We start from the raw sequence: 23,827 nt of genomic DNA on the forward strand, positions 1-23,827 counted from the left end.
TGTTGTCGAGCGAGCCCTGGGGACTTCCCGGCACAGCTCCTTCAGAGCACTCCACCGAGTGCGCCTTCCGCCGCGGCCCCGTGCCGCCGTTTCCCGTGTGTCGCCTTCTAAAAGAGCCACCGTGGTTTTTTGTGGGGTGGCATGGAACTCAGGGCGCTTGACACCGAGCCCCAGCCCCAGCCCCAGCCCCATTTTGTGTTTTATTTAGAGACAGGGTCTCACCGAGTTGCTTAGGGCCTTGCTTTTGCTGAGGCTGGCTTAGAACTCGCGATCCTCCTGCCTCAGCCTCCCGAGCCGCCGGGATTAGTCAGACAACTGTGAATGGAGGACACACAGTATATTTAGGTGCAAATAGCCTTAAGTACGGAAGGTGTGACTGAGTTCTCCAGTGTCTCAAGAAAATAATGAAATGTGAAATTATTTGTATTAAAATCAAGTGGTTTTTATTGGCAGTGAGACTTCCCGGGTCACTCACTCGACTTGCCAGGGCCTGCACCGGTGGCCTTTTCTTACACTGATGTCCTGGGTGGTCTCACCTACTCTCTTGCCTTTAGTGCCACCTCTGTGCTGGTATCCCACAAATGTTTTGTCTTCAGCTATTGGATTCCAGGTATATATCCTATGTACACAAATATGTCCATTTATTTCACATTTTCACCTAGTTGTCGAGTGTGGCATGTAAAGGTGAGCTTTTATTCTCTATTTCTGGTGCTCCTATTTTCTCCAGGTGCTCACTTATTTTTAACCACAGTCTGCTCATTGGGAAATCAGGATATTTTCTGTGCGTGGGATCATCATGTCCAAATATGTGGCCTTTTGTGTGCACTTTCTTTCACTTACCATGATTGTTTTTAAATATTTTTTTTAAATTGTAGATGGATACAATATCTTTATTTTTATGTGGTGCTGAGGATTGAACCCAGTGCCTCACATGTGCAAGGTGCACGCTCTACCACTGAGCCACAAACCCAGCCCCAAGCATGATGTTTTCAAGGTTCATTTATATTGCATATATCAGTGCTTTATTTGTTTTTATGACTGAGTAATATTCCTTTGTGTGCATATACCACATTTATATATTCATCATCTATGTGGCTAGTATGAAGAATATTGTTTGCATAGACAGTTTTCCTGCATGGGATAACTGTTTACAACTTGGGACATGTAAGAGGAAGACATACTTTTTACCTTTTTGAACTAATGTTCTCTTTAATCAAGTGCATTATTAGTTTCTTTAATCAAGTTCTTATATTTTATGATTAACAAATACCCCCCCCCATCACACACACACAATACCAATAGTGTGAACACAGGTAACAACTGTACCTTTGGCTTTCAGTTTACTTATTGTAAATAAAATTGGACTAAATATTTGTTGAGGTCTTTTTTAGTTTTCAGATTTTATGTTCATATTATAAAATGAGTAATGTTACAGGAATTTTTCTACATCAGTGAAAGTTGTACTCTTTGTAACTGCTGTGTAACATTTTTATCATAGGACCTAGAGAGGTTGTTACAATGGAAGGAACTGATAATTTCAAGACACCAAGCAAATTATCTGAAAAAAGGAAATCTGGTAAGATAGCAGATGTAATGAGATGTTTCTAGAAATGTCTTAGTATTGTTTTAGTTTGTTCTTTTACTATCTTTCATGCACGGTTCTAGCATGTCTCGTTTATAATGTTAATAAGACTTATTTAATAGAACAGGGTTTGGTTATCTATGGACTAATTTATTAACATTCTAACAGCTATCGAGGTTTTGGCTGGTAAAGAATCAACTTAGCTTAAACCATTAAGGAATTGCTTTACCTTTCTCCTTTCCTTACATGTCCTTATGAGGGAAAGAATGGGCAGAGGGAAATCTTTTCAACAAACAATTGGGTCTCTATATGCAAATAATGAACATTGACCCTTAACTCAGGTCATAAAAATTAAAATCAACCAGAAACAGTGACACACGCCTGCAATCCTAGCTAATTGGGAGGCTGAGGCAGGAAGATTTGAGGCCAGCCTTGTCATTTCACAATACCTTGTCTCAAAGTATAAAAAAGATTAGAGATATACCTCAGTGATAGAGTGCCCTTGGATTCAATCCCCAGTACTGAATTAACAAAAAAGTGTTAGTGGACATATCTGCCTTGCTTGCAATGCATTATATGTGGCAAATTACATTAATTTTCTATTGTTAAATCAGCATTTCATTCCTGGGGTAAAATCACTTTTGTTGAGATGTATTTTATCTATTACGTGACTTGATATGCTGATATTTGCTGTATTCATGCTCCTGCCTCAGCCTCCCAAGTAGTTGGGATTATAGGTGTGTGCAACTACTCTTAGTTCATAGGAAGATTTTAACTGATTTCACAATTAATATATATAGTGCTAGTCAAGTAATCTGTTTTTTCCTTTATGAGCTTTATTAGTGTTTTTCAAGGAATTTGTTACTTCTAAATGGTCAGATTATTGGCATAAAGTTATTAGTGATACACTGATTACCCTTCTGCCCTTTTTGCTTTCTGATGCTGGTATTTTATATATTTTTTCTTTTTTGCCTTAATCAACTGGACTTGAGGTTCATCTGTCTGGGTGAATGCTGCACCTGTTGCTGAATGCAGTGTTCTATTCATGTCATTTAGGTCAATCTGGATGAACTGTTATATGTTTTATTCAGGTCTTTTATATCCCTATTGATTTTTTTCTGTATTTAGTCTTAATTAATGAGAGAGGAATATTGAAGTCTCCAACTACAATAATGGATTTGTCTGTTTTTCCTCCCTTCAGTTCTATTTGTTTTTGCTTCATGTATTTTTAAGCTTTGTTGTTAAGTACACACACATGTATTAATCAGGGTTCTCTAGAGGAGCAGAATCAACAGGAAGTATAATTCTAAAAGGGAGACTTATTAGGTTGGATTAAGTAACCAGAAGCTGGATAGTCCACAATGGCCACCTGCTGGAGAGCTGGAAGAACCAGTAGCTGTGCAGTCCAAGAGGCTGAAGCCTCAGACCCAGAGAGATCAATGGTGTTACCCTAGTCTGAGACCAAAGGCTTCTGGAGAATCACTGTCAGAGACTGCTTTGGAAGAGTGAAGAAGCAAGAGTCCAATATCCTCTGATGATGGCAGCAGAAATCCAGAACCCATTCTAGAAGACTGGAGCTTGCATCTGTGGCTGCCTCCTTGTTCTTCAAACTTTATTTCATCCAAGCCATCATCTTATTGGTCAGTGCTGCCCACACTTAAGGCAGGGTCTCCATTTCAGTTGGCTATCCCACATGCCCATCATTCCTAGACACACCCTCACTGACACACCTGCAATCCTCTTAATCTTTGGCATCTCTTACTCCAATCAAGTTGACAATTCAAATTAACCATTACAGTACACATTTAGGATAGTTATTTATTTTGATGAATTTTCCACTTCACTATTATGAAATGCCTTTCTTTATCCTAGGTGATACTCTGTTTTGAAGCCCATTTTATGTGATAATAACAGAGCCATCCAGCTTTATTTTGATTATTGTTTGAATGGTATATGCTTTCCAACCTTTTATTTGTGTTTTTATATTTAAAAGTGAGTTTATTTTATAATAATGTTATATAGTTTTGTTTTTATCCATTCTGACAACTTCCACCCTAAGTTAGACAATTTCACCACTAGCCACATGGGGCTATTTAAAATTTGGATTCAGGTTAATCATAATTAAATAAAATCACCAATTTAGTTTCTCATTTATATTAGCCACACTCTTTAGTGCTAAGTAACCACATTTGGGTAGCGACTCCTGTACTGAACAGCATAAATACAGAATATTTTTCTTGTGGCAGGGTTTATTGGATAATACTGTTTAGACCATTTATACTTAATAAATTATGGAACTTAAATCTATTTTGCTATTGCTCCATAGCTCACTGATTTTTTTTGCTCTCCTCTGCTTCATTTTTGGTAGTGTGTGTTGCTGTATCTTCAGTTTCTGTTCACCTTTCTTAGACTCTAAGGTGGTTATTCTTATCTCTTACATTTTTCATTCTTTTGAGTTTTCTTTACATCATTAAGTGCATTTTTAACATATGTTTAAGATTTCTTGTCATTAATTCCACCATCCCTGTCATTTGATGGTATGTTTTTATTGGTTTATTTTTCCCCTGGTATGGGACACATTTGGGGGACATATTTTCCTGCTTCTTTCATGACTGGTAATTTTTTATATTTCACATCTTTTAGTGCTGGACTTTGTTATTCTTTTAGACTGTTTGATTTCATTAAGGCCTAAAGTTAACTCACCTGCATGTTAGTCTGTTCCTTTTGAGACTTGCTTTTAAGTTTTTTAATAGATTTTTCTTGTTGGGCTAAAAGGTAGCTGTGCTACCAAGTTGTGACTAGAGTTACTACATTCTGACTTATGGTAAAGTGAATTCATTCCTAGAATTGTGGGATTTCTAGTAATTAGTCAATTCTTTCCTGGCTTTCCATATGTAACTACCCATTGTGTTTGCAGATGAGCACTTAGCCAAGTACTCACTGGGAGATCTTGCCAGATCTTCAGAGCACTCTTTTTCTAGCTCCTTCCATTTTGGTTTTCTGCTCTACAAATTCCAGTCGCCTAGGTCTCTTTGATCTCTATCTCCATAGTTTTACAAGACTGCCAGGCTGTGTTTCCTTTATGTTGCAGCCTGGAAAAAGCCTTTATGCATAAAATCAGGGCAGTTATATAGGGCTCCCTTCATTTCTTTCTCTTCTCTCAGAGAACGCAGACCTCCTCTGCCTGTCGTCACATGTAAAACCCATTGTATTGTGTCAGGTGTTCTGTTGTCCATGATGAGATGGTCATTTCAAGAGCAGTAATTGTTCATGAGCAGAAGTAGAACTCCTTTATCACATCTTTTTAAAGACAATAATGCTCTGGAATGTATATTGTTAATTAGGCTTCTGATGGTGATCACTGAGGGTTGTGTTTTTTGTTTGTTTGTTGTTTTTTTTTTTTTTTTTGGCTGAGTTCAAGGCCAGCCTTAACAACTCATGAGACCCCATGTCAAAATAAAACATAAAAAGGGCTAGGGATATAGCTCAGTGGTGGAGCATCCTTGGGTTCAATCCTCAGTGCCAAAAAAAAAAAAAAAAAAAAAACCCAGCAGCAAACACCAATATTCAAATATATATATTTATATTTCATTTATTTCCCTTCTCTCAGAGGGCAGTTAGTACATAGTTTAGACTTGGAGGGCCACACATGAACTCTGTTGTATATTCTTTATTTTTTAACAACCCTTTAAAAATTTGGAAAAAATTCTTAGTCTGTGGACCATAGAAACACAAGACAATTTACTGACGTCTGCTTCAGGGTTAATGTAGGCATGGTCAAAGGGTATCCATTTAAGATTAGGATAGATAACTATAATTGCTCTCCAAAAAGATTATGCCAATTAATAGTCTTAATGACAATATTTTTAGAATATTAGGATGCTTTTATTAGCTTTTTCACATACTAATTCTATTTTTGTTTCTTTTTCCAACATTTAGTGTTATGTTCAACTCCATATGTAACTATCCCTGCCTCTCCATTTATGCAGAAGCTTGGCTTTGGGACTGGGGTAAATGTTTACCTAATGAAGAGGTGAGTATAAAATTTCAGGTTAACCGTTTTATATGGAACTCAGAAACAAAAAAGGAATATGAAAATTCAAATATGTGGCTTTAGGCTATGTTTCTTGTCCTGCCTGACTGCTGTATCCCAATCCCTAGAATGCAATAACTTCCAGCTCTTGCCTGGTATACTTTTCTTGTAGCTTACTCCTGATGAATTATTTAAGAGGAAGTAGTTTACCTTTTAATTTTTCCTTGGCTTCTATAAGAAGGGGAAGTGACAGAGGAAAGGTATTCCTTTGTAGTATTAACATAAGATTTTCAATAAGTAAACCTCAAAGAGGAAGCCATTGCTTGAAAATGATAGTGACTGATAACTTCCTCTATCTGGTGAGTTGCCTTCTCAGGATCTTTCCTTCTAAAAGAAGTCAAAAGGGCTTTCTTTCTTATGGCGTTGTTATTAAGAGGAGGAAATACATGATTTTAAAGTAGGAAATTGTGTTAGAAACGAAGTAATTGAATAAGTATGGTGCTAATTATCAGTAATATAGATGTCAACAGTTTTGTGTGTAATCTGGTTATCTTGTCTTTTTGCTGTTTTCTGGGATATTTCCCCAACTTTATCTTCCAAGGTTTCAGTTGAGTTTTTCATTTTTTAAATCTTGATTTTCATTATCTTTCTTAAAAATAACATCCAAGTATTTTGAGGTTGTAGATGTGTTCTGTGTCTTGGATATCGATAACAGATGTATACACATGTAAAAACTCACTGAGCACTTAGTATGCCTATGATATTAGTTACTACCCTGTTCCTACCTGAGTCTCATGTTTTCAACTGCTAGTAAACCAAAGGTTAAAGACCCTCTGTTTTACCTCCTCCCAAAGCAGGTCTCTAGGAGAAGTAGGGGCTGGGGACTGCCCAGTGGGATGGAACTGGGACTGGTGTATAGGAATCCCCCTGCTTTGAACATCATGTTTCAAGCCCTTCACTAGGTCTTTTAAGTCAGTTACTTTCTAGCTTCTGAAATTGAGTTGCTCTGGTCTCCTCTTCTGGTATTTGTAAGTGGGTATGTCTTAAAACAGCTATTTGGCATATATTTATTTGTTGGTACTGGGGATTGAACCCAGAGATGCTTAACCACTGAGCCTCATCCCCAGCCCTTTTTATTTTGAGAAAGGGTCTTGCTTAGGGCCTCACTATATTGCTGAGACTGGCCTTAAACTTGTGATCCTCCTGCCTCAGCCTCCAGAGTCAGTGGGATTAGAGTCACTTTTTTACCACATGGTACCATGTGGTACCATCCCTGGCATATACATGTGTGTAAGCTATTATTTTAATCAGGAAGTTTATATTTTTAAATGTTAAATCAAGTTTGAATTCCTAAACTATCCAATGTATTTTGATTATTATTAAATAAATTGATAGATTGTTAATATTTGCTAGAAATTTTTGTTCTATAAGTATATATAAGTGAAGTTGGTTGTGATTTTCCTTTTTCTGCTCTCTTTTGATTTTTTTAAAAGGGAAAGTTATATTAGACTTAGAGTCCCTTTACTTTTCATTTTCTGGGGAATAGTTTGTATGAGATTGAACGGCGGATTTCTTGAGAGTTTAGTAAATTCACTTATAAAATCATCTGTGCTTCATATTTCTCATAGGAAGATTTTAAGCTACTGAGTAATTTTTTTCTTTAATCAGTTTTCTTAGATTTTTCTAGTAACATTTTTCTAGTAACATCCATTTTTATTGGCAAAAAGTTTTAGTATTTATTTTAAAAATTTTCTACTATACCTGTAGTCATGTCCCCATTTTTATTTGAAGTATTATTTATGCTACCTTTTGTTTTTCCTTGCATAATCTCATCAGAAATTTGTCAGTTTTATTATTCTTAATGAATCAACTTTTAGCTTAGCCAAGTATTTATTCAGATTTTATAAATCTGTTCTTGTTATTCTGTAGTTCAGAGTAGGTATGGAAAAGGAGAGGATGGACTTTCTCTCTAGAGTCTAAACATTCAAGAGCTATGAGGGTAACACTGAAACTTGAGAAATAGCTTTTTTACCATAAAATGATATGGAAGAGGTTCCCCTCAAATGCTGCTGTTATTTAAAACTAAGTTTAGCTGAGCATGGTGGCACATCCCTGCATTCCCAGTGGCTTGGGAGGCCAAGGCAGGAGGATTGCAAGTTCAAAGCCAGCCTCAGCAACTTAACAAGGCCCTAAGCAACTCAGTGAGACCTTGTCTCTAAATAAAATATAAAAGGGCTGGGAATGTGGCTCAGTGGTAAAATGTCCCTGGGTTCATTCCCTGGTACCAAAAACAAAACAAAACAAAACAAAAACAATCGAACAAAAACCCCCCAAACCTGGAAGTTTAAAAACAATTTAGATAAACTTATGGATAATAGATATATATGAATTTAAAAATATTATGATTCTTTTGAGTACAGGATTTTCCATTGAACAGAGTTCTGCAATGCAGTGCTATGCCTGTGAGAGTACAAAGCTAACTATATCTTTGGTTCAGTCTACATCTTTTTTCAGTACTGGGGATGGAGCCAGGGCCCTTCTACCTGTGCTATTTCCCAGGCCCTTTTTATTTTTTGAGACAGGGTCTTGGTAAGTTACCCAGGCTGGCCTGGAGCTTGGGCATCACCTGTTTCAGCCTCCTGATAAACTGTGATTACAGGTGTAATAGTGTAAATATACGTGGGCCTATTCACAAACTTCCATGTTTGGCTACATACCCTCCCCTTTGCTGAGGATCGAACCCAGGGCCTCACACATGCTAGGTGAGCACTCTACCACTGAGCCACAACCCCAGCCCCCCAAGTGTTTTTGTTTAACTTCTCTTCAAGTTAAATTTCTTAAGGTTTAATATTTATTATGTTATCATTCTGTAACTCATCTCTGATTCATATGTTTAATAAGCATTTGGTTATGACATGCTAGAAGAGAAAACATAGAAAATAGTAGTTTCCAATTTTAAAATGTGTGTGTGTATACATATATTTTGTTATTATTATTATTATTATTGGTACCAGGAATGAACCCAGGGGCACTCTACCACTGAGCCACATCCCCAGCCCTTTCTAGTTTTTGAGACAGGGTCTCACTAAGTTGCTTTGGCCCTTGCTAAATTGCTGAAGCTGGCCTTGAACTTGTGGTCCTCCCAAGGATCCTCCCAGATTGCTGGGTTACAGACTTATGTCCATCTTAAAAATTTATAATTTTAGATAGTTTATAACAGTCTATCCTTGTCTTTTTTTATTCCATCTCTGTTGTTCCATCAACAGATTTCTCTCATCTTCTCATATGTTCTAGTTGCAAGAGAAATGTAGCAGAGGTGTTGATAGTCTAAAATATTTTAAATATTTTTTTTTAATTTTTATTTTTTTAGTTATAGGTGGACACAATATCTTTATTTTATTTTTATGTGATGCTGAGGATCGAACCCAGTGCCTGACACATGGGAGGCGAATACTCTCCCTCTGAGCTACAGTCCCAGTCCCTTAAATATTTTTTAAAAACACTTACTGTCAAGTCTTTCAAAATTTAATATTTGAAAATGTGTTGTGGGTCTTTATTCATTCGAATACTATTTTTTATTAATATATACATACATATATATTTACTTATTTTAGATCTCCAAGAGGTTTGTCTCATTCTCCTTGGGCTGTAAAAAAGATTAATCCCATCTGTAGTGATGATTATCGGAGTATATATCAAAAGAGACTAATTGATGAGGCTAAGATTTTGAAAAGTCTTCATCATCCAAACATTGTAGGTAAGTTTTAAATTTGTTACCAGTACGTGGAATATTATTATTCTTTACATCCAGAAATAGTATAAATACTTTAACTGGTTTCACTAATCAAAATGAAGAGAATGGGGCTGAAGGTTGTCAGGAATCAAATTAATGTGGACAGTCTAAAAAAAAAAATTCTGCCCTAGTGCAGGGGCACATGCTGTGGAACTCTGGAGGCTGAGGCAGGAGGATTGTATATTCAAGGCCAGCCTTGGTAACTTAGGGAGATCTTGTCTTAAAATAAAAAGGACTGGAGATGTAGCTTAGTGGTAGAGAAACCCTGGATTGAAGGGGGGAAAAAAAACTCATAAAAATCTTCATGGGGATGTAGTCATTATGGTGCTGTCCTTTTAAAATGATCTTCATTTAATGGCAAAATCATTTTATTCAGGGAGGCACAGAGTATAAAAAAAATATTTTAATTTGTGTTACTAGTGGCAACCACTGAAGGCATTTAAAATTTGGTCTACTGAATTAGTTTTGTAAATAATAGCTGTTTCATCGTATATTTGTTAGTATTAGTCCAGATTCATGCTTTCAATCACAGTGCTGTAAAAAAGACATGTTCTGTTTTCTTGAGGTTATCGTGCTTTTACTGAAGCCAGTGATGGCAGTCTGTGCCTTGCTATGGAGTATGGAGGTGAAAAGTCTCTAAATGATTTAATAGAGGAGCGAAATAAAGACAGCCAGGATGCCTTTCCAGCAGCTGTAATTTTAAAAGTTGCTTTGAACATGGCAAGAGGGCTAAAGGTAACTATACCGTTGTATTTTAAATAACTTTTGTGGACTATGAAAATACTAAATACTTGTTATACATAATTACATTTTTTTTTTCTTCAAAGGAGGGAGTTAATCCTTAAGTCTGTATAGAGTCTCATATTGCAGAATGCACCATTTTTTTTATTTTGATTAGGAAAGTATTGTTTAGGGCCCCCACATATACCTGAAATAATCTAAGACCAGGTAGTTTTGCAATAGCAATTACATGTTAGACTTAGTTAACACAAATTTAGTAATTATTCCTGGAGGCATAGCCTAAACCCCTGTTGATATAAGCAAACCCCCTATGGATTACTTTGTGTGATGTTAAGTTTTGGGTATCATGGGTATACACATATAGGTTCAATGAAGAAAACTCTCAGTGTTATGCAAAGAAATTATTGTAATTTTGGATAAATCATTTACACAGAAGTAACATTGGCTCCAAAAAACTATTGGGTGATTCAAAATTGGGTCAGGTAATGATGATACTGATGCCAAAGTTGCATGTTAAAAGTTCAAATGAAATTGATAAACAGATTAGGAAAAAAAAGCAATGTTCCTAAATATTCTAATACCTTTATAAAGAACCTAATTTCAAATAGAATAAATTTAAAATCTGAATTGTTTAGTAATATTTTTGATGTGTATGAATAATGAAATTAATAGTGTAAATATACTTGGGCCTATTCACTCTATGATGGATTGCATTTAAATTAAGTATGTAAACATACCTGTGTAAACAGCAGATCTACACCAAGAACAGTTGTGGGACACCACCCATGAATTAATTATTTGAGTTTATTTGAAGTCTTCACTCGGCCTTTAGCCATTAGGTTTTACTTTGCAAACTATTTTGTGGCTCCTCCCACTCAATGGATTGCACAATGGACATGACCTATTTTCCTCCACTAGGGAAACTGCTTTTGTAGCTCCAGAGTAGGGCGTAACCTGGTGGAAACTGGACAGCCCGCCTCCTACCTTATTTGGCAAAGAACATCCCATAGAAAACCTTTGATGCTTCCCCCTGTATAAATAAAGCACATATGGGCTCTCACTCTTTCCAGTGTGGAAGCTTGATCTCTAGGAAGGGAGAGCCACCTGCTACCCCACCTTTCTAAAATGACTTCCTGTGTCCTGTGGTTTCTTTGCTATTTCTTTCTTAGCTTTATTTCGCAGCCAGCTGATTACACACAGAAGAAACCCAAATTCCACCACCCCTGTGGGACGTAGGCAAGAAACGGTCTCATTTCTAAGCTGGGCTCATAGAGAAATGTTCAAATACTGATGAATGAACAAATAACCATTCTGCAGATCATTTTACAATGTATTATTATTGTCAAGTACAATTTGAGGAAGATTCCAAAATTATTTCCAAAATACTAGCCTCAAGTAAAATTGAAGTTGGAAAACTGCAGTAGCGCCTTCTGATATGTAAATACATAGGATGGGTTTGAAAATACAAAGAAGTTAACATATACTTAGACATCTATCTTTAAGAAATCTTTCAGATTTATCTGAGAGATTTTCCCTTCTCTGGCTTCAAATAATTTGAAATTATGGTTGAATAAGTTTATAGTTTAGGAAGGGAGTTCAAGTCACTGAACTTCAGTTTTATTTGTTTTGTTTTTTAATTTTTTTAGAAAGAGGAGAGGGAAGGGGGAAGAGAATTTGTTTTAATATTTATTTTTCAGTTCTCGGCAGACACAACATTGTATGTGGTGCTGAGGATCGAACCCGGGCCGCACACATGCCAGGCGAGCATGCTACCGCTTGAGCCACATCCCCATCCCCTTCAGTTTTATTTGAAGGTTTCTTTTTTAAATTTGTTTTCTTGTGGTGCTGAGGATTGAACCCATGACCTTGTGAATGCTAGGCAAGTGTTCTACCACTGAGCTACATCTCTAGTCCTAAAGGTTACATATGTCGATTAAGTTGTACTTCTGCTCATGGGTATTGATTTTTTACAATTTTAGTATTTACACCAAGAAAAGAAACTGCTTCATGGAGATATAAAGTCTTCAAATGTTGTAATTAAAGGTGATTTTGAAACAATTAAAATCTGTGATGTAGGAGTCTCTCTACCATTGGATGAAAATATGACTGGTAAGTAATACTGTTTTAAATAACTTTAAAATTCCTGATTTTTATATGTAAAAATACATTGTAAATTCACATGCTTCAAAGATTTAAAACAAATTTTGAAAAATATATAATAAAAAGTATCCCTACTTTTCTATCTCACTTTGACTTAGGGCCCTCCTTTGCCACATATGTTATTAGTTTTAAGTGAAGATAGGTTTGGGAAAGATTTCTAATATGGATTGAGATTTTTAAAATATAAAACATCTTAGAATGGAAAATAAAAATTTTTAACAAGATTTTTGAAAGGGACTCACTTAGTTTCAATAATGTGATGAAATTTGGGAAACTGCTCGAAGAAACTGGAGTGGAACTAGGAAAGAGGAATGTTAGTAAAAATCAGTTTTCTGCTTTTTGCTTTTTGGCCCAGCCCAACCCATTCTTCCCTCTGCATTATAAATACTGATCATTCTCAGAAATTTAAGATGTCTTGGTGAGAACCAAGAGTCAGCCTTAAGAAAGGACCTTTATATATATATATATATATATATATACAGGCGGGAGTGGGTAGGAATGATCGTGGAATGAGGTGATGTTCATTACCCTAGGTACATGTATAACTGCACATGTGGTGCAACTCTACATTGTGTACAACCAGTGAAATGAGAAAAGTTATGCTCCATTTGTGTACAATGAATCAAAATGCATCTGCTATCATGTATAAGTAATTAGAATAAAACAAGTTTACAAATTGAATTGAGGGCAAAAGCCAGAATAAATAGTGACTATAATGATATCTATAATTAATAAAAATAGAATTGTCCTGTATCCTTATGCTAAATAACTACAACAAAGTCAAAACTTTGGGAAAAAAAGAAATTCTTGAAAGATAATAAAAATGAGATTTTTTTAAATGTCATTTTCTCAAAACTTAATAATCAAGTAGACAAAACTAAGTAAGGAATCTGAATAATATGATTAAACTCTTTGTATTAGTATATTTATCAAAAATGCCAGATGGCGCACACCTATAATCCTAGCAATGCCTCTAATCCCAGCAATTCAGGAGAATGAGGCAAGTTCTAGGGCAGCCTCAGCAACTTGGTGAGACACTGTCTCAACACTTAGTAAGGGTTGGGGGTGGAGCTCAGTGAAAGCCCACACCTAGGTTCAGTCCTTATTACAGGGGTAGGGGGAAATTAATATTAAAATTGGCCATGTATTATTAGGTCACAAAAGAAAACTTCAGATTATAAAAGTAGTGTAGTAGTTGGCATGTGTTGATGTCAGTGCTGTAAATCTAGAAATATGTAGCAAAATTGGAAATAAAAACTATTTTTTTTTTATAAATTTAAAACACTTGTAAATAATTTTTGGTTGGCCCAAAGGAAAAATCAAATTCCAGTTAGAAAATATTCAAAAAATACAAATTTACAACAAATCAAAACCTAGTTAATATAGTTAAAACTATTCAAAGGGAAACTTTTTCATTATTATGAAATTGAGTTACACTTAAAAAAATGAAACCCTAGGGCGGGGCTATAGCTCAGTGGTAGAGAGCTTGCCTGGAATGTGTGAGGCACTGGGTTCTATCCTCAGCACCACATAAAAAAAAGATATTGTGTCCATCTACAACTAAAAAAATATTTTTAAAAAATGAAACCCTAAGAGGGGCTGGGTTGTGGCTCAGTGGTAGAGTACTTGCCTCGAAAGTGTGAGGCATTGGGTTCGATCTCGGCGCCACATAAAAATAAACAAAAAAATGAAACCCTAAGAAAAGCAGAAAACAGCAATGAATAGAAAATTTATAAATTCTACAAAATTAATCTAGAAACCATTCAATTCCAAAAACCCAAATGCCGAATGTTTTCTCTTATATAAGGAGGCTGATTCATAGTTGGGAGGGAGAACATGGGAGAAATAGATGAACCCTAGATAGGACAGAGGGCTGGGAAGGGAAGGGAAGGGGCAGGGGGTTAGAAATGATGGTGGAATGTGATGGACATCATTATCCAAAGTACATTTATGAAGACATGAATTGGTGTGAATATACTATGTATACAACCAGAGATATGAAAAATTTTGCTCTATATGTGTAATATGAATTCTAATGCATTCTGTCATATATAAATAAAAATTTAGAAACCACTAAGATGTATTTGGAAATTTAACAACAAAAATTTAACCTATGGGCCAAAGAAAACAATAAGGGAAATTGGAGAGTATTTTGAATTAAATAATAAGGAAATACAACATTAAAATATGTGAGGCAAAAGCTAAAGCAGGGCCTAGAGGGAAATCTGTAGCTATTAGTGACTATAGTTAAAAAAAAAAAAAAAAAAAAGTTCTAAATGAATCACCTGTATTCACTTGCAAGCTAGAAAAGAGCAAGACAGATCCAAAGGAGACCAGAGAAAGGGATAAGAAATATATGAACAGAAATCAGAAGAAAAAATAAACACTAGAAAATATTAGTAAAGCCTAAAGCTGGTTCATAGAAAAGATAATAAAAGTTATAAGTCCCTATAGACTGATCAGGAAAAAAGAGAAAACAATGTCAGGAATGCAAAAGAAATACAGCTATAGATTCTACACATATATAAAGAATAAGACAGTTTATACCACTAAATTGGATAACTTAAAATGAAAAGGACAATTACCTTAAAAATATAATTACAAGGGGCTGGGGATGTGGCTCAAGCGGTAGCACGCTCACCTGGCATGCGTGCAGCCCGAGTTGGATCCTCAGCACCACATACAAAGATGTTGTGTCTGCCAAAAACTAAAAAATAAATATTAAAAAATTCTGTCTCTCTCTCTCAAAAAAAAAATATTACAAAAATTGATATAGGAAGAAAATAGGGAATCTAAATAGCCTTACATCTATTAAAGAAACATTCCCACAAGGAAAACTCAAGAGCTAAATGTTTCTACTGTTGATTTCTTTTGAACATTAGAGAAATCTATAAAACCATTAGGAAAAAGTAAAGTTAGCTATTTCTGTATATTATCAATAATAAAAATTCCATTTTTAAGTGTCAAACTCAAAAAATAATCAAGAATTAATCTAACAAGTCTAAGGTCTCTATATTGAAAACCATAAAGCATCACTGAGAGAATTAAGTAATATATATAACTAAGTGGAGAAATATTGCAATTATAGACTGGAAAACTCAATACTGTTGAGATGTTAATTCTTCCCAAATTGACGTAGAGATTCAGTCTATTCCCAGTCAGAATTATAGATGAAATTGATGAATTGACTCTAAAATTTAAATAGAAATGTGAGTGGACCTGTGTCATTCCTAAGCAGAGCCAGTGTATGATTTGACCCTTTCCCTATTTTCTGACTTAGCAATCATGAAAGCATTGAAATGAAATTTCATCCTCCGTTCTATGACAGCAAGTTCACAAAACAAAGAACCTGAGGCCCATTAGGTATCTGCCCAAGGCTGACAGCTTGCATGTATTTGAATTCTGATGAGGCAGTCTTGCTCTAGAGTATGAAATCTTGTTATCCACAATCTATTTATATTCCTACCATTTTCTAAGAGAATTGTTTCCCTATGTCTTGACAACTGATCACTTTTTGAAATTTAACATTCTGATACAGGGAAAGTACCTTATCAATGAAGTTGAATGTGTTTTCATGTCTGCTGGATATGATTAGCCTGTGAACCATTTGCCCATTTTTATTGCGTAGCTTTTCTTCTTAGGGATTTCTAATGCCTGCCCTCATAACTTTTATTTGCATTTTTGCTTATTTCAGTGACCGATCCTGAGGCCTGTTACATTGGTACTGAGCCGTGGAAGCCCAAGGAAGCTTTGGAGGAAAATGGCATTATTACTGATAAGGCAGACATATTTGCATATGGCCTTACTCTGTGGGAAATGATGACTTTATCTATTCCACACTTTAATTTTGATGATGATGATGATGATGAAGGTACAGTTTTATTATTATTGTGTTGTTTTCAGTTCTAGGAATCCAACCTAAGGCCTTGCACATGCTAGGTAAATGCTCTACCACTGAACTACACCCCCAGACCAGTGGTATGAATAGAACATAAATCAATGTCTTTGCTTCACATTGAAGATTAGCTTATACATTTATATAATTACATTAAGATGTTTGACTTAGTAGATAGTTTGTAACGTACATAGTACATTAATACTAGTGATTAATTTGGTTATGTTTAATTCACATAATTGAGATTTAGATTGATCGAAAATAGGGAAATAAATTTAGGTCTAGGAAGGGCAAAATGGCTCATACCTATAATCCCAGCAGCTCTGGAGTCTGAGACAGGAGGATTGTAAGTTCAAAGCCAGCCTCATCAATGTCTCTAAAAAAAACACAAAAATAGGACTCACTCAGAGGTTGAGAGCCCCTGAGTTAAATCTAGAGGAACAAAGTTACCTTAAAAACTCCCCTTGCTTGAGAAGAAAATACTGAAAAGTTGTCATAGGAGGAGTATGGGTTGGTAGCCTAAAAATCTAAGACAATAGTAATCTACTCAATGGCATGTTAACTGAAGAGATTGCCTGTGGTATAATGGAAACTATATTGGATGATAAGTTCTTACTTTAAGAAGGTAAGCTATTAAGCTTTTCCATGACCTCAAATGGTTTAGCTTATTTCAATCTCTAATTCCTTTGTGAGCAGATAAAACTTTTGATGAAGATGACTTCAATGATGAGGCATATTATGCAGCTTTGGGAACCCGGCCACCTATTAATATGGAAGAACTGGATGAATCCTACCAGAAAGTAATTGAACTCTTCTCTGTATGCACTAATGAAGATCCTAAAGATCGTCCCTCTGCTGCACACATTGTTGAAGCTTTAGAACTAGATGGCCAGTGATCACGTTCATGACCACCTCACCATGTATGGTTTGTGTAACTGTTCTGTTTATTTGATACATTTATATAGTTACTATGATGATCTACAGTTACTAGTCTCTGAAAGAGGCCTATTGTAGGACCATAGTATTGTTAACATTTGAATTACTTCTTAAGGCTATTTTATATTTGCATGATAAGCACTCAGTATTATACTGGATTTTCTGTTAAGTTTAAAAAACTAGCTCTGCAGGCCCTTAGATGTTGCTCATACAGAGTTAAAACACTAACTATAAATGTTGTAAACTATCTAATATTAATTTGAATTGAATGACCATAACTTTTACTAATGATCGTTCTTACATATTTTTATGGATCTATTAAAATTAGCACTTTATACAGTGCAAAAGCCTGCATTTGCTTCTGTTTTGGCTGATGTACTTATAAATGGTCACTAGAACTTGAAGAAAAAAATGACTCAATAGAATAGCTCCTTGGGTAATTTGATTCTTTGGCTTGTATTTTCTGTACTGATCCCTTTTTTAGTTTTTATTTATTAATCTATACTGCATTTCAAGGTTTGTAAAAATAATAGAACTCAAGTAAGACAGTACAAAATAAAAGATAATTTTCATACTGAATAGTCTCAGCATTATCTTACTTTATACTCTAATTGATTTGAGTGTTGTTGTTAAACTTCTTGAGTGAATGCAAGTATATTACTTTCCCTTTCTTGACCTTATTTTGTTAATCTGTAAAACAAAGTTGATTTGTATCAGTAGTTTCTATCTGCCACAGCCTTGAAATTTTCAAAATTACTGAATTGTAATTGTGAATCTAGTTGTTGTACTCACACTTGGCTATAATGTTAAAAATTAAAGTGCCAAGAAAGCAAATTGAAAAGTTAATTAAGAAATCTAATGTATAATTTTGTATCCTGACACTCAATAGTGTTACCATCCTCATTCTGACTTGTATATTGTGTCTTTGCTAAATTAACAGAGTGCCCATTCTTAATAGGAGGACTAGCAGTTCCTGTTTATAAGCCATAAAGCATTAAGTGGATTAAAAAGAAAAAACAAACTGATACTTTTCATTGAAAAGTTCCAGTTCCTATAGTTGGAACAAAATAATCCCGCATGCTTCCCCCCCACCCTCCACCCCCTGCCTTTAGTCTGGGTAAGTCAACACAGGATTATAGCAATTTGCTACCAACTTCAAGAAAATGGTTTTTATTCTTATTCTAGAACTATGTCTCAGATGTAAACTTCAGGTGGCTTTCTTACCTCCTAGAGAACCTTTGCCTTTACTACCAGTATAAGGCCTCTGGAAGTCTGTTTGCATCTGTAAAATGGAGATAATTAGCACCTGCCTAGAAAATGTTAATTTTTCTTTCATGTCTCCTGGTTCTATTTGACCTGTAATTTGTTTATCAGAATAAAAAATAACAAAGGATCTTTAATTGAAAATACTATATGTAAAAACTTGGGTTCAGGAAAAAAAAAGTGCTTATAGCCTTAAATGCTATATTAAAAAGGCTAGAAATTCAATGAGCCAAGTACATAGGATAAACAAAACAGCCTCCTATTTTTAGATTGCTGTAACAAACTATCATAAGCTAGGTGGCTTACAAACAAACTTCTTGGACTTTGGATAGAGCTCACTAGTACAGCTCACTTATTTAGTGTGCTTGAGACCCTGGGTTAGGTTCCTGATACTGCAAAACAAATTTCAATTCTGGAAAGTCCCAACATCAAGGTGGTGTCTTAGTGAGGATCCATTTCCTCATAGATGGCACCTCTGGTCCTCAAATAGTAGAAATGGGCAAGGCAACTCCCTAAAGCTTCCTTTGTAAAGGCACTAATCCCACTCAGGTCTTCATCCTCATGAGCTAATCACACCCCTGCCAAGCCCCACATCTTAATATCTATCACCTTGGGGATTACAATTTCAACATGTGAATTTTCAGAGGGCACATTCAGCATCTACTATCTCCCTCCCATTAGGAAAAGAGATTAACCAAAATGTATAAAACAATCTATCATACGTAGAAAACTTAAAACAAGCCTAACAGAAGCAATACCAAGTTGAGTGTTTAAAAATACTAATAAAATTTTTCTATAGCAAGACTTAACTTTAGAAAGGAAAAAAACCACATATAATGAATGAGAAAAAGGAAACTGCAGAGCCTACAAAGATTCTCATTCATGAACACATGAAAATCCTAAACAAAACACTAGTGAAATCAAGCAACAAAAACATCAAGATCAAAATTTCTAAAAATTTTTTAATTTCTTTCTTGTAAGGGTATCCAAATCTACAAAGATGCTATTGTAAAAATATTTAATAGAAGTTTTGAAAGATTTTCCTGTGAGATGAAACAAAGATACCCTCTACCATCTCTCACGAAACCCTGTAATGAACTGGAGATCTTAGACAATATTTTAAGAACAAAAATATTCTAAAAGAAGAAATAATTCATAGATGGTGAGTTGTATACACAAATAATTAGATTTTGAAGATTACAAAGTCAATGTAGAAAAGTCAATCATATCAGCAAGTATGAAACTTTAAAAATATACTATTAAAAATATCAAATCTAAGTGATGTATGACAAAACTATAAAATGATTGTGAAACTAAATATTAGAAGTGTTTGCAGGCAAGAGTAAAAAAAATTCACCTTTTTTGGGGACAAGTTTAATATGAAAATGTCCATGCTGGATGTGGGGGAACACACTTGTAATCCCAGTTACTTGGAAGGCTATGGCAGGAGAACCATGAGGCCAGCCAGGGCAACAAAGCCTTGTCTCAGGATTGGCTTGTGTAAATAATTTCACAAGCTGTGATTTAGGGACTGTCCCTAGTTGTTTGATACTGGGCTCTGAGGTGATTAAGTCAGGTAGTTAATGGTCCTGAATTTGACCGGCCAATGATAAAGTTGGTTGGTAGAATGGGCTCTGGATTAGCTGGCCAGCACTGAGAGTAAAGAATTGTTTATCTCTAGTAATTTGCTAATCCTGGGTGGGAAAATCTTACTGAGTAAGGCCCTGAACACACAGGGGAAAAAGAAAGACAGTTAATATAAACAACCTCATCATCTTGGGGGAAGATTTCTTAAGAAAGCATCAATCGTCAGGAAAAAGAAAAAAAAAACACTGATAAATTGAATGACACTAAAGAATTTCAAGATTAGTAATAGAAAATTAAAAATATAGCTGTGCATTGTGGCACATGACTATAACCCCAGCAACTCAGGAGAATGAGGCAGAAGCATCAGAAGTTTGAGGCCAGCCTCAGCAATTTAGCAAAACTCTGTCTCAATATAAATTTTAAATAAATAAATTAATTAAAAAGGAATGGAGATGCAGTTCAGTAATAAGTGCCCCTGAGATCAATCTCTAATACCAAAAAAAAAAAAAGCCACAAAATAAAAGAAAATATTTCCAACCCAAACTGACAATATATATCTTGAATATGTAAACAACTAAACATCAATAAGTTAAAGACATAAAAGAGATAAAAGGGCTTGAATAGTCACAACCTAAAATTGCACATCAACAATATGGAAAAATTTTATGTTCTCATGATGAAATATATGACACTAAAAATGAATTATAGCTACATGCCACAATGTGGATGCATCAATTTATAGAAAATTCAAAATATACAAAAAGTGTCTTGTGAAAAGCTAACTGCAATTTGAGGAAACTAAAGAATTAAGAGCATAAAAAAATGACTTCTAAGATGCTGGCAATTTTTTTTTTTTAAAGAGAGAGTGAGAGAGGAGAGAGAGAGAGAGAGAGAGAGAGAGAGAGAGAGAGAGAGAGAGAGAGAGAGAATTTTTAATATTTATTTTTTAGTTGGGGGACACAACATCTTTGTTGGTATGTGGTGCTGAGGATCGAACCCGGGCCACACGCATGCCAGGCAAGCACTCTATCGCTTGAGCCACATCCCCAGCCCCCAACTGGCAATGTTTTTTATTTTTTAACCTGGGGAATTGAAGGTATTTGCTTTGTAAGAAACTCACTGTTGAGTTGTAAATTTCAAAATAAATTTTAAAAAATACTCTGATTTGCAAAAAAGAGTTCCCACATGCCTCATACCACACTTCCCATAATATCATTTTACATCACTACGGTATTTTTGCAATAATCAATGAATCAGTACTAAAATCCACATTGTTATTAAGATTTATTTATTTTCACTTATTGAACTTTTTCCATTTCAGCATCCCATTTGGGATACCCCATTACATTTAGGAGTCATGACCCCCTGGCTATGATAGTTTCTCAGACTTTCACTGTTCTTAATCACTTTGACAGTTTTAAGGCACACTGGTCAGGTATTCTATAGCATACCTCATCTTGTACATTCTAGGCTCATCTTGTACATTCGTTGCCCCAACTCTAGAATGAACCATTTCTCCAAGGACCTCTTGTTCTTCTTTATAGAGAAACCAAGATCTGGATGCTAGAAGTGCTCACTGCTGTTGGGGTCTCATTGCTGAGGCCCTTTCAGTGTACTTTGTACTTGCTTCTCCTATTAATACTTTAAAAATATTTTTTTAAAAAACTACAAAACAAGCAAAAATTATCAACAGAAAATTATGACATGCATTAAAAGTAGAAATGAATCCTTGAAATACAAGTCTAAGACATACCCAAGTGAATGGAGTTGCAAAAGAACTGTGTATGTATTGAATTAATCTGAAGTAATATTTTTACTCATACCCAAAGAATTATAGAGAAGCTGCTTTTTAGGGTTATATCTATTTCCATATCATCTAATCATTTTTTTTCCCAAAGAGCATCTACTGTTCTTATAATAATAAACAATTTATCAAAGCATTCAATTGAATAATAGAACAAATGGAATGTTAAGAATTTTATCAGATTTATCACACAAGCAGCAGGGCTGGGGATATAGCTAAATTGATAGAGTGCTTGCCTAGCATGCACAAAGCCCTGGGTTCAATCCCCAGCACCAGCAAAAGGAAGGGGGGGGGGGAAAGCATTGAGCAAATAAAATAATGTTAATAAAAATTTTTAAATAAAATATTAATTTAAAAAAATCAGCAGTGCAGAAAATAGCATTAAAATGTTTTTGTAATTACACACATTTTAACACTTTCACATTCCTTTTGGAACCCAGGTTTTAGAATTTGGAACCATGTTAACTTATAGGCAAATAAAAATTATAGACTAACAGGTTTTACACAAATTGGAAAAGTACTTCCTCAAATTCTATGGTCAGATACCAGTTCAATGATTTTTAAGAATCAAAACAATCTGAATAGTTTTTTGCTTTTTACTTATGTATTCAAGAATAATACTACAAAAATGTGTGCACATGCTGGGTAGTGGCACACACCTGCAATCTCCAGCAGCTCTGGAGGTTGAGGCAGGAGGATGGCAAATTCAAAGCCAGCCTCAGCAAAAGTGAGACCCTGTCTCTGAATAAGATACAAAATACATCTGGGGATGTGGCTCAGTGGACAGTAACCCCTCCCCCATCAAAAAAAAAAAAAAAAAAGTGTGTACATTTAAGTGTGTGGTATTTTCATAACGTTGACATGTTCTCTGGTCCACCAGCTCAGATATATTTATAAACCTTGATTCTGTTACCACAAATTTTGAAGAGGCTTTTGCCAGATATCTGAGTGAGGACAAGTGAAACAAACAAACAAAAAATAAACAAAAAAATTGAAACCAAAATAATCATCTAATCCAACTAGGATCCATTATGTTAATAACTTCAATTACCAGAAACAAGTTCCCTAAAGTTAAGTAGCAGTACCCGCATTTTCTTTCTTTTGGTAGCAGGGATTGAACCCAGAGGTGCTTAACCAATGAACAACATCCCCAACCTTTTTTTATTTGAGACAGGGTCTCACTAAGTTGCTTAGGGACTCACTAAATTGTTGAACCTGGTCTCGAACTTGCAATCCTCTGGCTCAGCCTCCCGAGCTGCTGAGGTTGTAGGCATTCACCACCACGCCTGGCAGTATGGCAGTACCTGAATTTTTATTCAACAAAAATTACAATAGTGTAGTCACTAAGTATAATTTTGATTCAGTGTGATGAAAAATGTGCATTTGACTTTCAAAAAGATTAAAATATTAAGATATGGAATTATGTTCTACATAAATGAGTACAGGATATCTTACTCATTCCTTACCATCTTTTCTAACAAGAAATTAAAAATGCTCTATTTAGATGAGTTGCTACAGATAAATGCTTGTAAAGTGAGAATTCTGAGAAGTCAGAAATTCCACCTTTAAAAATTGGGTATGTAAATTACTTGCCTGGATTTAGATTTGCCTCCTTCCTTCTGGTGTAGTATGATATAATCCTGGACTAAAAGAGTACTGCTTTATTTTTTATTTTTTTAAAATATTTATTTTTTAGTTTTCGGCGGACACAACATCTTTGTTTGTATGTGGTGCTAAGGATGGATCCCGGGCCGCACGCACGCCAGGCGAGCGCGCTACCACTTGAGCCACATCCCCAGCCCCAAGAGTATTGCTTTATAAAAGATAACTGGCCCCACATCTGCAGAAAACCACCAAAATAAGGTGGTCAATATTCTTCTGGGGTCCAGTTATAAAGTTTCATAATTAAAGACTCAGAGTGCTAAGTATATTATCCAAAGATTTTTCCTTTCTTTAAATTCCCAGATAATTTTTGCCAAATTTATCCCTGAATTTTCAACACATAAGAAACAAAACTATGGGGTGTGTGTGTG

General features: G+C 35.2%; 1 protein-coding gene across 1 annotated transcript; it reads left to right on the top strand.

The window, feature by feature from the left end:
* The first annotated feature begins 1,518 nt into the window (after positions 1-1,518).
* On the top strand, positions 1,519-17,100 carry Pbk (PDZ binding kinase). The gene is made up of 7 exons (XM_026398905.2): positions 1,519-1,576; positions 5,522-5,615; positions 9,230-9,372; positions 9,974-10,143; positions 12,129-12,258; positions 16,004-16,180; positions 16,901-17,100. Exons 1-7 carry the CDS (start codon positions 1,519-1,521, stop codon positions 17,098-17,100), a joined length of 972 nt encoding a protein of 323 aa, XP_026254690.1.
* The last annotated feature ends 6,727 nt before the right edge of the window (positions 17,101-23,827 follow it).

Source organism: Urocitellus parryii, chromosome 14 (genome assembly GCF_045843805.1).
Source record: "Urocitellus parryii isolate mUroPar1 chromosome 14, mUroPar1.hap1, whole genome shotgun sequence".
Taxonomy (NCBI): Eukaryota; Metazoa; Chordata; class Mammalia; order Rodentia; family Sciuridae; genus Urocitellus; species Urocitellus parryii.

What these genes read in the sequence shown, in the direction of transcription:
- Pbk (XM_026398905.2), top strand. Translation starts at nt 1,519, where the DNA reads ATGGAAGGAACTGATAATTTCAAGACACCAAGCAAATTATCTGAAAAA. An exon ending in TCATCATCCAAACATTGTAG is followed by an intron (nt 9,373 to 9,973) that starts GTAAGTTTTAAA and finishes TGTTTTCTTGAG; the next exon opens with GTTATCGTGCTTTTACTGAA. An exon ending in ACATGGCAAGAGGGCTAAAG is followed by an intron (nt 10,144 to 12,128) that starts GTAACTATACCG and finishes TTACAATTTTAG; the next exon opens with TATTTACACCAAGAAAAGAA.